This window comes from Nannospalax galili, unplaced genomic scaffold (genome assembly GCF_000622305.1).
Source record: "Nannospalax galili isolate Female #2095 unplaced genomic scaffold, S.galili_v1.0 scaffold127, whole genome shotgun sequence".
Lineage (NCBI taxonomy): Eukaryota > Metazoa > Chordata > Mammalia > Rodentia > Spalacidae > Nannospalax > Nannospalax galili.
Window position 1 is genome coordinate 8780970 of NW_008360326.1, and position 13935 is coordinate 8794904.

The following is a 13935-nucleotide window of genomic DNA, read 5'->3' on the forward strand; positions in this document are numbered from 1 at the left end:
TGACAGCCTGTCTTCCAAGGGCATTGAACGATACGGGTGCACTTACCTACATGCAGGCAATACACGCATATACATAAAATAAAAATAAAATATTTTTTAAAAAAAAGAAAGAAAAAAATTTAAAGTATCTGCACAGAAGCATTTAGAGTGTACTAAATCAAAGACAGACTCCCCACATAAAAGTGGGCAGACCACAAGCTGAACAAGTTGAATTAGAACACTGATTTACATTTTAAACATTTAAAAAATATTACATTTTACTTATTTAGCGTGTGTATGTATGTGAGCATGCATGTCATGGTATGTGTGAGCATGCATGTCATGGTGCATTTTACAGGAGTTGGTTCTTTGATTCCACTGTGTGAGTCTCAGGGTTGAACTCAGATCACCAGGCTTGACAATAGGTGCCTTTACCTCTTGAGTCATCTTGTTGGTCCAGTTTTTAAAAAGTATTTTATTTACTATTTTTATTTTATGTGTATGAGTCTATTGCCTGCATTGTGTAAGTGCACCATGTCACGCAATGCCCATGGAGGTCAGAAGAGGGTGTTGGATCCCCTGGAAGTAGAATTAGTAACAGTTGTTAGCTGTGATGTAGGTGTTGGGAATCGAACTAGGGTCCTCTGCAAGAGCAGCCAGTGCTCTTAACTGCTGAGCCAACTCTCCAACCCCTTGTTGGTTCAATTTTACAACATTTTTTATATTGTATTATTTTATGTGTATGAGTTTATTGCCTACATGTATGTAAGTATACCCCTGTCATGCAATGCGCACAGAGGTAGAAAGTAGGAGTCTGATTCCCCTGGAACTGGGGTTACTGGATGTGGGTGCTGAGAATCAAACCCAGGTTCTCTGCAAGAGTAGCCAGTGCTCTTACCCGCTTCCCCCTCTCCAGCCACAGATTTTGCAACACTTTAACCAACACTGGTTTGTTATCAAACTCTAGTGCAGAATTCTTACAGTTTGTAAAAAGAGACTGCTAATAAAGGGGAGGGAGGGAGGAAAGAAGGGAGGGAGGGAGAGGGAGCTAGATTCTCTTCTATATTAACATAGTTTAAGTTGTGCCTAGGCTTCCGTGCTGGACGTCACGTCTGAGCTTCTCTTGAGTTCATAGGTTACATTCCTGTCAACAGCATAAACTTGCTCTTCTTGTTTAAAATGAAATTGTTGTTTGTGACACTCATAGCCTGCCTATCCCTTTCCAGGAGCTGCCTCCCTGCTTCCTTGCCCAGATGAGCCATAATCCAACTTTAGCTGTACAAAAGAGGACAGGGACTTAGTGTGTGGTCCCAAGGAATGATGAAGCGGTAAGATGCACAAGTCACTGAGTTATGGGTCAGGGTTCTCACCAACCTACCAGCCTATAGTAAAGAGAAATAAATATCTGTCTTCTTAAAAACACTGTCATTTGGGGTCTGCTTGTTATAGAAGCTTAGTCTTAAACCTTAACTAATAAATCTATCACTGATTCCTTCTAAATGCATTATTGTCTGTACATGGTAGTACATACCTATAATCCCAGCACTCAGTGGGTAGAGGCAGGAGGACTACATGACAAGACCTGTTTTAAAAAATAATATATAAAAAAATTTAATTTAAAAAAGATATATATGGACTGGAGAGATGGCTCAGAGATTAGGAGCACTGGCTGCTCTTACAGAGGACCCAGGTTTGAATCCCAGCACCCACATGGTGACTAACAACCATCCATAACTCCAGTTCCAGGGGATCCAATGCCCTCTTCTGACCTCCTCGGGTCTTGCACGACACAAGTACGAAACACTCATACACATAAAATAAAATGTAAAAAGATACCTTTTCCCTCTTACAGAAGCATAGGGCTGCTGTCACACATCTTTGGTGTCACACCCAGGGATACTTGGCTGAGGCGGCTGTAACCTGCCTCCCTAGTGCTTCTTGCTGTCATTACTAGACATTGGGACCAAACCCTGTGGTTTGATTTTTAAAAGCTGGAGTTGTGATAGTTCCCAACCTGTTTTCCTTATGAGCTCAAGAAATATGTTCTTCCATGAAAACACTCACATTATGTGTCTCTCAAATTTAGCGCTCCACTCTTTCAAAGGAAAATAGGGCACACTTAGTGTGATGCCAAAGTGGATTCTCAGGCATAGCTTTTCATCTCTGATTCTGGTGACTCATGACCTGAGGTCAGCCATTGTGTGCTCTATTTCCTTCTGTGATGAAACAGTCATCCTCTTTGGTTGTCTTTCTTAGAAAGCTTTTGTGAAAATCTTCAGTTGATCTCCATAAGACACCCATGAGATAGTTACAGCACTGTGCATGGTGCTGAGTCTGCGGCTCTGTTGCTCTCCACTTTATTCCTTTGAAACAGGGCCGGTTCTCTGAACCTGGAGCTAGGCAGGCAGCCAGCAATCCCAGGGTTCCTGTCTGTGCTGCCCACAGTGCTGGGGTTTCAAGTGCCACACAGACACACCATGGGTGCTAGGACCCCCAAAATCAGGCCTTTATGCTTTCTCAGCAAGTGCTCTTATCCAGTGAGCTATCTCCCCAGTTCCCTATATTTTATTATTTTATATGTATGGGTATATTGCCTGCATGTTCGTGTATGCACCATGTGGGTGCAGTGCCCATGGAGGCCAGAAGAAATCGTTGGATACCCTGGAACCGGAGTAACAGAGGGTTGTTAGCTACCATGTGCGGTGCTTGGAACTGAACCCGGGTCCTCTGTAAGAGCAGTCAGTGCTCTTAAACCACTGGGCCTTCTCCCCAGCCTTAAAAAGTATCTCCTAAGAGATCACTGCCTTCTCAGTCACCTCGACCAACTAAGTTCTCCAGATGGAACTAAGAAGCAAGGAAAGCAGAAACTAGGGCATGGGAGAGGGCCACATCATCCTTGGAAGCTATCACCCCAAACTTCCAAGCCAGAAGGACAACTGGATAAACAAGGTGGTGGCAGGTGTTCCCTCGCCGTCATTTATGCAGCCAAACCACAGTTTTGCATAGGCAGCCAGGAAACACACAGCCTTCTGCTCTAACGAAGAACTGGATTGTAGTTTGGCTGCAGGCTGATCACCTGGGCCTCGTTTAACTGCTGTTTCTCCCTGCGAGGAGGTGCAGAGGTCTTGAAACCCTGGAGGGGGATTTAAGAGCGGTGAGGAAAACCAAGGCCCATCTGCAGGAAGTTTCCTTTGCTCTTCCAAAGCAGGCGCAGGGAGGGGTACCTTCAGTGCCTCAGAATCTTGTTCCCTTTAAGTCTAAAGTCCTCCTGCACTTTGGTTCTGTCTTCCCATCGTCTTTTTTAAACTACAGAAGCCCAGATAAAAGAACGTGGTAAGCCAAAACTGAAAATGGGCCGCATGTGTACACACACACACACACACACACACACACACACACACACACACAGGCCCAGATAAAAGAACGTGGTAAGCCAAAACTGAAAATGGGCCGCATGCGTACACACACGCACACACACACACACACACACACACACACACACACACACGCAGCGTTTGTTCCCCTGATATCTCATCACACCCTCAAGCAGGGGATGACTGGCCGCTTTGCATTTCCTGTTCTTCAGCAAGATTGAAGGTGAGGCCTCTGAAGAGGAAACACTGCATCAAACAGAGTTTGGAAAGCACGTGGGAATTTTCCTTAGGAGCAGTACTCGGTGGGAATAGTCTTGCAAAATCAGACAAAGGTGGGAGCTGGGAGCTCGACTGCAGGAAGGGAGAAGGAGGGACCAGCTTCACCGTGGGATCAAGAGTTGAAAGGAAGGTCACTAGAGCTTCTAGTGGCGCTGGGAAGGATGGGTAGGGCAGGTACTAGCGTGCTCTCGGAGGCGCTCCCTTAGTGCATGTCTGGACCACCCAGAGGGAGTGGGGCCGGCGCGCAGGTCAAACACCTAGACTTTCCACCCGGATACGAGCTGGCCCTGGGGAAGGCGGGTGGGACCTTGGACCCGCCAGGGACGGCGAGGAAGAGGGCGGCGCCTTCCGCAAGGTGCAGGCGAACACCTAGGCTCCCACGCTCCAGGGGCGGGCGCTAGGACCCGGGCGGCGTACCTGTTGGCTGGCGCCGCGCCCCGCCCGCCCTGCGCCGCTAGCACCCGGCCGTGTGCGCGAGGCCGAGGCGGCAGCAGAGGACACGGTCGCGCGTGGCAGCGGCGGTGGCGGGCGGAGGAGCGCGGCGGATCACCATGGCCGAGCTGCTGCGGAGCCTGCAGGATTCGCAGCTCGTGGCGCGTTTTCAGCGCCGCTGCGGGCTCTACCCGGCGCGGGAGGAAGGTCCCCGGGAGGACAGTGCGGGCCCTTCGGAGCGGGCGGCGCGGGCCCCCGAGGCTGCGCATCTCCCGCAGGTAACGGCCGGCAGGTGTCCGCCGGAAGGAGGAGGGCGACGGGCGCTGCGCCGCCTGCGGACCGGGGTCCTGGCGACTCTGGGATGGGGACCCGCGGGCTCCTTCCTCCGCGGCCACCCGGCCCCCACCCAGGGGAGGACACGGCGGAGGGGACAGTCACCGGGCTGCCACCTACCGCTGCAGGTGGCAGCTCGGTCTTTTCAGACAGATGCGCCCAGAGCCTTTGCATGCATCTGTCTAGACTTTCTACTTTAATTACTGTTATGAATAAGTTCGTGTTCCAGTAGATTCTGACGGCTATGTAAGAGTTACGTAACTGAACGGAGAAGCTGGGATGTCCTTGGCACTTCTTTGGGATGCGTTCTGAGAACTCCCCCGGAGTCCTTGGGTTGCCGCCGCCGCTGCTTGTGCTAGGCACAAACGCGGAGCCTCTGGGCCGGTGCGGGCTTGGCGTTGCCTCGATCACTGACTCAGCACAGAACTGCGCTAAACACACGCTGCTTCTAAAGAGATTCACAGCCTTCCCAGCCACCCTCAGGGAGGGTGTTCCAATGGCATCTCCCTCCCGCCCTCTCCAGTCTTCGCATCCCTCCAGCCTGGTGGGTCTTTCTAGGCGCCCAGAATCTGGTTACACAACCCTACTGCGGCTTCGCAGTGCTCAGGGACTCCAGGCAGAAGGGACCAGGCAGGCTGCAGATGGCAGCTGGGGATGCTGGTCTATCCTGGGCATCCGCGGAAGCTGCCCTTCCCCTGGGCTATGCAGAAAGCGGCATGCCAGGACGGAAGCAAACTCTAGTTTTCTTTTGTTTGTTTTTTAAAGCCATGTTTTGTTCTTCCTGGAAGGTTCTGGTGACTGGAAGATGGGGTGTTCTTATGTATAGAAACTAGAGGAACCTGGTTCTTGTGTAGGATGGGATACTAGGGAAGTCATTTGGAAGGGTGGCAGGGGGTTGGTTGTGTGTTCCATGTTAGAGAGGTTTTCCTCTGTACCATTTTTCCCTGGTGTGGTTCCTTCCCTGTGGTATGAAGCATGCTAGTCGCTTTTAGATTAATTCAATACCCTCTCTTTACTCTTGTCCCTAATGATCTCCTAGCATTTCCTGTGGAGGCTCTGCTTATACTCAGGACTGGCCTTGAGCCGGCTACTTCTGTCTTTCTGTTGCTCTCCTCTCCAGCCGGTACCCTGTCTCTCTAGTTCAGGAAGCTGAGTTGTGAATTTTTCTACTGGTGCTTTTCAAACTGTACTACATATTCCCTTTGATAACATAATTTCAGATTCTGGAGAAAAGTCCTCTACCCTGCCCTCCCATTTTGTGTGTGTGTGGGGGGGTTCTTTTTGAGACACAGACTCCCTGTAGCCCCAGCTGGCCCGGACTCAATATAGACAGCAGACTGGCCTCTATCTAGGAAGATCAGCCTATCTCTACTTCCTGAATACTGGGATTAAAGGCATGGCCACCAGGCCCTGCTGTCCTCTTCCTTTTAAAAGCAAATCAAGCAAACTTCTTGCTACTTAAAGTGCCCAGGTGGTTAGGAGAGCCAAGGTGTGAGGATCCCCTTTCCCATCCCACACTGGATTTCATTTATTATATAGAGCCCATGAAGTAAAAAAGAACTGAAAATTCAGGATAGGAAATCTTTTTTGCATTGGCTATAACAGGGAAAAATTAACTCTAGAGTTTTTGATAAGGATGAGCTTAATGAATGTTTTTAAAGGAGGGGTGATGGTTTTAAATGGCTTGGGAAGGTAAATCCTAAAAAATACATGGGAAGTTCCCAAAGGAATAATTGCATCCCTGTCCTGGAAACTCACAGGGCTTTAAGGAGACAGCTGAAAGAGCTCTTCCCTGGATCATTTTTCCCTTCGCCTCTGGCCTTTACCCAGGTGATACCTTTCAGTAATTTGTTTTTAGACAATAGCTTGCTATGTAGCCCAGGAGGGCCTTGAACTTGCAAAACTCCCACCTCAGCTTCTGAGCGCTGGGGCTACAGGTGTGTACCATGAAGCCAGACACCCTTCAGCAGTCAAAGGCATGTTCATCAGAAGGCTCTTTGCTGACTTCCAGGCTAGCTCCTGTTTTTTTGTTTTGTTTTGTTTTGTTTTTTTAGAAGCATTTCATTACAGCTTTAATATATTCAGTAACAATTTCCAGAGCAAGGATACATCTCTTTCAAAAGTGGCTCCAGTCGGGGGTGGCGGGGGCATGGGAGGGTGCCATTTGGGAAGTGGGCATATAGATGAATAAGATTATGTGGGATGTTCTGTATAATATACATACAAAAAAATCAACAAATTAAATAAAGAGACATATTTGAGGAGGAAGCATAAAAATTTACTTCATGTTAATTAGTAGAGGGGATAAACATTACCATTGAAATCTACCTGATGACTTTATATCCATACTCAGGTGCTAGCTCCTGTTTTGCGAGCTGTCCTCACTCCTTGAGGTGTGTTCCTTGCAGCCTTAACTGCATTGTGTAAGCATGCCTTTGTGTGGATATCTGACCATCCCAGTCTCCTCCTGAATCTCTAGCAGTGCAGAAATTTGTCTGTTCATATTTTCTGTCCTTGACTTGGTACCTACTAGGTCTTTGGATTTTGTTACTATCTGAGTACAGAATGCAGTAGAAAAATCAATAGCTTTAAAAAATTTAAACAGAGAATACTGACTATCAAATTAAAATATCAAATGATTTTTCCACACAGCCTAAGAGACAGTGCTGGGACATTGATTTAGGATCTTTTAAACAGATGAGAAGTTGTTAGTTTCATTTGAGTAACTTTAGATCTCAAAGAATCAAATTCACCTTCCACATTTTCTATATTGATTTTAATCCTTAACACTGGGCAAGTAGGGAATGAATAAGGACTTGCTCAACAAATTCTCATGCCACACACTTTTAGCTTAAAGATTAACCATGTCTTGTACAAACTAGGGTGTGACTTGACTTGCATAAAGTCATCGTTGAAAAAATGAACTGGGCCTTAGACATTTCCCAGTAGGTTTGAGTACTGAGGGTTAGGTGACTTGTTGAGAGTGTCCCATCTATCTGCACAGTCAGGGAAGCTAGATCTTTTGATTCTGAAGTCTAAACTCCTTTCTGCTGTGTAGCTTCCAGGGAGAAGCTCCAGGGCTTTACTGTGTCTGCCTTGCTAAGATGATGGTGGCATTAAACTGGGTGGGTGAGGCGGGGAAGGAGATAGAATGAAGCATTTTGGGCCTGGTGTGGTGGCACACACCTTTAATCCCAGCATGAAGGAGGCAGAGGCAGGAGGATCTCTGTAAGATTGAGGCCAGCCTGGTTGTACATAGGGAGTTCCAGGTCAGCTGAGGTTATAAGGAGACCCTGTCTCAAAAAAAAAAACAAAATAAAACAAAAAAACAAAAATCACAAGATTGCAGTATTAACTTTTAGAGGGCACTCTTGAGAGGCCTTGGGGAAGGGAGAGGGCTACCCTGCCACATCCTAGGACTGGATAGGGAGGATGAGGCCAGGACAGAATCATATTTATCTGTTCTGAGGTCAAGCCAAACTTGAATACAATGTTGTTTTGATTTCTAACATCCTCAAAGCCCTAGACAGTTGTATTTAGACTTTGCTTTGCCTTTTTTCATCATTACATTGGACTGGGTACAATCTTTCCAAACACTGTCTCCAATAAACACTTTCAATAACTGCTCACGCATAGTTCTAAAGTTTGGTTGGGGAGGGATCAAAAATAGGCTGTGGTTAAAAAAAAGATTTTATTCTAAAATGTCATAATGATATTTAACACATTATGTGCTGATTAACAATAACATAAAAAAGAATGGTAGAAAAGATTATTAATACCAGAGGAGTGACACAGTAAAAGCCAAACATCACCATCATCATCTCTGACTGTCGGGAGGCCCCAGGATGAAGCAAACTAGAAGAGCCAACCTCAGCGTTCTCAGGTTTTAAAAACCAAAGTTTAATTAAGAAAGGGAAAGCATGTCCTGTGAAGAGCTCAGGCCCATAAAACTAAGTTCCAGGATGACTTTTGGAGTTTGTTTGGGGTTAGTTTGCATTCCTTTTTTAAAAATTTTATTATTTTTATGTGTATGCGTGTATTGCCTGCATGTAGGTAAAGTTATCCATGTGATGCAATGCCCACAGAGGACAGAAGAGGCTGTTGGATCCCTTGAAACTGGAGTTACGGGCAGTTGATAGCTGCCATGTGGGTGCTGGGATTCAAACCTGGGTCTTCTGCAAGGACAGTGTTCTTAACTGGTGAGCCATCTCTCCAGCCCTAGTTTGCATTCTTACTGTTTTATTTTCAGTCCTGGTTATGTTGGGGCATATCATAGCATTTTACATGAATGAGTTATACAATGTGTCAGGCTATAAAATATCTGTCATAGAATATGAAAATAAGGGACTGGACAGATAAGCTCAGTAGGTAAGAGCACTGACTATTCTTGCAGAGGACCTGGGTTTGGTTCCCAGCACCCACATGGTGGCTAACAGCCATCTGTAACTCCAGTTCAGGGGATCCAACCCTCTCTTCTGGCCTTCATGGGCAATGCACCCAGGGATAAACGTACATAAACACAGGAAAAACATTCATATGCATAAAAACAAAAAAAATGAAAAAAACAGGTTGTGTTTAGAAATGTTTGTACTTCTATTTTCCCTTTTCAAATTTTTGGGGCTCTCTAAGTCTGTTCATCTACAAAGTCCCAACCTTAAATTTATTGGCTTGTTAACCTCCTGGGAATCAGGAGACTGGGACCTGCCTCTGGCTCTGTGTCGTTTGGGCTTCCCTTGTTCCATCTGCACAAGAGCAAAGTAGAACAGAACTGTGCTTTGCTAAGGTGGTTTTACAGTGTAAAGGGACAGAACTTTAAAAGCAAGTCAGATAAAATAATGTCCAAGGTGAAGACCCATGAAGCTGGCCAATAGCTGAGATGTTCTGAATTCCCTTGCCCTGGGGCCTACCTAGGGTGTTCACTATGAGGGTGGCAATGGCCATGGCAATGATTGTGACCAACAACTGTCAGTTTGACTTCATCATAGCTAAACTGGCCTATAAGTCAGACTTAAGGATTTGATTCTCCTTTGTTGGATGTTCAGGTTTGAAAGAGTAAATGTGTCACTTTGAAAAGGTAGATTGGATTACTTTCTTTTCCAGTTATAGACACATTACCATTGTTCAGAGGGAAAAAAATTGGGAAAAGACAAAGGAGAAATTTAGCCCATGTCCTTGTACCACTGCCCAGCAACCATTGCTCAGGAAATGTTCAACCTGATTTTTATTTTTTTTTTTATTTTAAAAATTTTTATTGAGCTCTTGCAATTTCATACAGCAGTTCTTAATCAAATTTAGATCCCCTCCACCACCCATACCTCCTCCCTACCCCCACCAAATTTCATGAATTTTATTTATTTTTGTGTGTATGAGTGTTTTGCTTGCATATATGTAAATACACCTGTGTGTTGTGCAAAGGCCACAGAGGCCAGAAGAGAGTGTTGTATCCTCTAGAACTGGAATTGTGGACGGTTGTTAGCCACCACATGCGGGATGGGAATTGAACCCAGGTCCTTTGGAAGAGCAGCCAATGCTCTTAACTACTGAGCCATTTCTCTAGCCCCTCAATCTGATTTTTAGTGACTTCTGTTACTCCATCCCATGGTTAGACTATAATTTCATTGGCTTATTGCTGGGACTTTAGATTGTTGCCAGTTTTCACATTAAAATATTAGCATCTTTATAATGTGTTTCTACATGTCTTTTGTAATCTTCTCATTTAAATGTCCAAATGGGGTGAAGGATATGTGTTACAATTTTAAATAGAGTTTACCAAATGGCCCTAGAGACAGGGTGCACTGGAATGAACAGGTCTGAGCACACACTTCCTATACCCTGGTCAAGTTTAGATGTTAGTGTTTTCTCTACTCTTTGGAAGAAATAGGTCACTTGTACATGGTTCTCTTCTTTCCTTCCCTCGTTCATAATTATTTATTGATCAGATGCTGTGTTTCTGGAACAGACATCTCTGTCAGAGACACAAAGTTAAATGCAATTTAGGTTCTGACCTAGGAGAGCTCAAATAAAAATGCAAGAAACAAAGAACAGAACAAATACAAGGGCAGAGACAAGGGTAGGAGCAGCCAGTCCCCTAGCAGGGACCTGGCGTTTCACGCTAGGGCTTAAACAGAGCCAAACAGACAAAAATGGGAGAAACTCTTGTACCTGGCATTCCCGTGTGCTGACACTTGACATGTGTCTCTTTGAGAGAATGATGACAAGATCAGCATGAGCATCAGAGATCCATCAGGAGATGATTGTCCTACTTAGAGGGTAATTGAAACACTTAAAAATAGTTAAAATGATAACTTGTATGAATATTTTACCTCAATTAAGAAAAAAGCTGTATCCCAGGGAGACAAAACATAGCTTCTCTGTTCTTATGGTTCTTTTCTCCTTTTTGCAGTGCTAGAGTTGGAACCTAGGGCATCAAGTATACTAGGCAAGCTCTCAACCATTGAGCTATTCCCCCAGCCATCTCCCTGATGTGTGTGTGTGTATGTGTGTGCACGCACGCACACACATGTGTGTTCATGTGTGTGACATTTGTTTGTGGAGGTGTGGATGTCAGAGGACACCCTTGGGTTTCATTTTTCAGACACCGAACCTGGGTCGTCTGCAAGAACAGTCAGTGCTCTTAACCACTGAGCCATCTCTCCAGCCTAAAAATTGTATACTTTTAATATATAGTATCAGCCAGTCTGCAAATCCTGATTAGTATTCTTCAAAACCATCAAGGTCATCAAAAACAAAGAAACTGAGAAATAGTCAAGAGGAACCTGAGGAAAAGTGATGACTGGGTCTAAAATGCCCTGGGTGGGACTGTGGAATAGAAAAACAGACCTTAGGTGGAAAGTATGGACTTAAATTAATTATATCAGTTTTGAAACATGTACCATACTTAGAATGTTAATAATAGTGGCAACTGGCTGCAGAAAGTATAGAGAGGCTGTGGTGGTACATGGGGGTTCTGTGCTATCTTCTTAATAATTCTGTAAGTTTGAAACTATTCTAGAAAGAAAACCCATTTAAAATTCTATACATGGGGAGCTAATCAAAGTGAGTTCAACTAAGGTTTCCTTTATGAATGTGTAGGTAGGATAGGAAGAAAGTCAACATGGGAAGATAAAGCATCTCAAGGCAAACAACTTCAGATTCAAAGGGTTTGGAAGAGAGAATAGTGTTTTAGTCACATCAGAGCCAGTGACAGCAACCAAGGCCACGAGCAAAGAACTGTGGCCTGTGGAGTGTAATTCAATGGCCTGCCTAGCATGCAAGCATTTGATCCCCAACACCACACACACAATGACTTCATAGAGAAAGGTAACCACAGTGAGGCAAGGAGTGAAGGAAATACAGCTTGAATTCACACTCCATGTGCCCCATCTCTCACATTTTGCTAGTGCACCCTTTGGCCAAGGCAGGGAGATTGGGTTTCCGGTTGATGTTATCTATAGAGCTGAATTTCCCTGGAGAAAAGGGAAGGGTGAACCTGGAAGGGTGAGTGGAAAGTCTCTAACAGAGGTGCATAAAGAGCTGGATGTAGCCATTCCGACTGGAGCATTGGGCCAGAGCTGCAGGCTGAAGCCTTAATGGGTAGAAGTTGGATTTCACCTCCATGGACACGGGGATAGCAAATGAAGTTTGCAGTTATGACAGTGGCTTAAGAAGGGACTTCAGGGTCTCTGTGGGAAAGGGTTGGGGTTGACAGTGATGGCCACATGGGAATTTAGGGAGTCTGGTGCAAAAGCCTTTAAGACAGAGTTGTTAGATTCAAACAGTAAAAGCAGGACTTGAAATCAAACCTTGATGCTTTTGGGGGGTTCTTCATGGTATTTTGTCTTTCTCAAATGAATGGCCTCTTAAGATGTAGGTCACCATGTTTCAAATTGGAACCATCATCATGGCTACAAGATGATGGGATGAGGGATCAAGTCATTGAGCTTCTGTAGAATGAACAACATCTTATGAAATGGACAGGCTTGAGCTCCATCCATTTGGGATCTGCCTGTTGGATAGTGACTAACAACACTCATCAGATTGCTCCCTAAGGGAATCAGCACACAAGATCCAGACACCAGGACTTAAAGAGAGCTTCCTGATAGACATCAAGAAAAAGATAAGAGGCCATTAAACAGATGGCTTGAGACTGAAAAGGCATTCGGAACACAGAAGTCTAAGGTAGAGAACTCCATGTTCAGCAATGGGAATGGCAAAAGGAAAAATTCAGAGTAGAGAAGGGATCCGAGCAAAGTGAAAGCCAGAGCTGCTGTGTGGGGGGATGGGATACCCAGGGGGGCTCGTGAAAAGGGTAACTGGCCATGTGGCCACTGGCACTCTTCTCTCACTGCAAGAAAGCTTTAAGGATCTCCACATGCAGTCAGAACATGCTGGAACCTACCACTTTGATGTACTTGCACATAATTGCTATGATATAATTCTCATCCTCCTCCTCTTCCTCTTCCTCCCTTTTCTTTTTTGTGTGGAGGCCAGAGGACAACCTTAGGCATCATTCCTCAGGAGCACTCCACTTTTTTATTCTTTATTTTTTTTGAGACTAGATAAGTAAGCTCTATTGGCTGGCCAGCAAGCCCCAGGGACCCACATGTCTCTGTCTCCCCACCATACCTGGCCTTTTCTGATTGTTTTGTTTTAACATGGGTTCTATGGAATCAAACTCTGGTCCTCATGAATGCAAGACAAGCACTTAGCCAATTGAACCATCTCCCTAGCCCCAGGAGCATTGTTTCTATCATTGAGCTGGCACTAGGCACAGATGGAGAAGACTAACAGAGATAGGTGTTAAATCCCTCTGCTCATGTGTGTACCTTTCATATGTACCTGGAATATGGAAAGTTCAATACTAACATTTTTGGTGGTACTAGGGATGAGAGCTAGGGCCTCCCTCATGTATGCTAGGAAAAACCCTACAATGGAGCATTACATCCCAAGTCCAATCAATACTGCATGCTGAATGGAGGATGAAAGATATGTGAAGCTCACCTTTTCCCTACTTGGCATCCATGCAAACACCTGCCCTCTCCATCCACAATGGAGGGTGGGACTGGTTTATCCCTGAACACTCCTGGCTACATCTTCTTTTGGCTTGACAGTGTTTTCAGTGTCATTTCCTGCCTTTTTATCCAGGAAGCCAGTGAGGACTGTTGATTAATGAATAACTTTTCATTGCTTTTCTTTCTTCTGCTGGACAGCATGTACGTAGTGCTGGCATTGCTGAAAATGTGGTTATTGGTGAAATGTCTTCAAAGTGAGACTCAATTACTGTTTTAGGAAGTCTGTTGACAGCAAGCCTGGTCTCATGTTAACTTTCTTCACTTATAATTAATATATTAGGCCTTTTACAAGTTCAAGACGCAATTACACTTCTGTTGTCATACTTTTTGTTACTGAATAAATCTTCTTTTTCTCTGATAAGAGCTATGTCTTAAGTGAAGGCACTCTTGTGTTTTATGTAGCACATGATTTTCTTGAGAGAAAACACTGTCCTGGTTTCTAGGCAACAGATTAAAAGTGTTCCCGT

The 13935-nt window shown here is 45.0% G+C and overlaps 1 protein-coding gene across 1 annotated transcript in view; it reads left to right on the forward strand.

Moving 5' to 3' along the window:
• Window positions 1-4123: 4123 nt before the first annotated feature.
• The window catches only part of Sgpp2 (sphingosine-1-phosphate phosphatase 2), a 122459-nt gene continuing 112647 nt past the window's right edge, over window positions 4124-13935 (forward strand). The window contains exon 1 of the mRNA XM_008825812.2: window positions 4124-4342. Coding sequence (XP_008824034.1) covers window positions 4184-4342 — 159 coding nt within the window. The 5' untranslated portion in view covers window positions 4124-4183. The remainder of the gene's footprint in view (window positions 4343-13935) is intronic.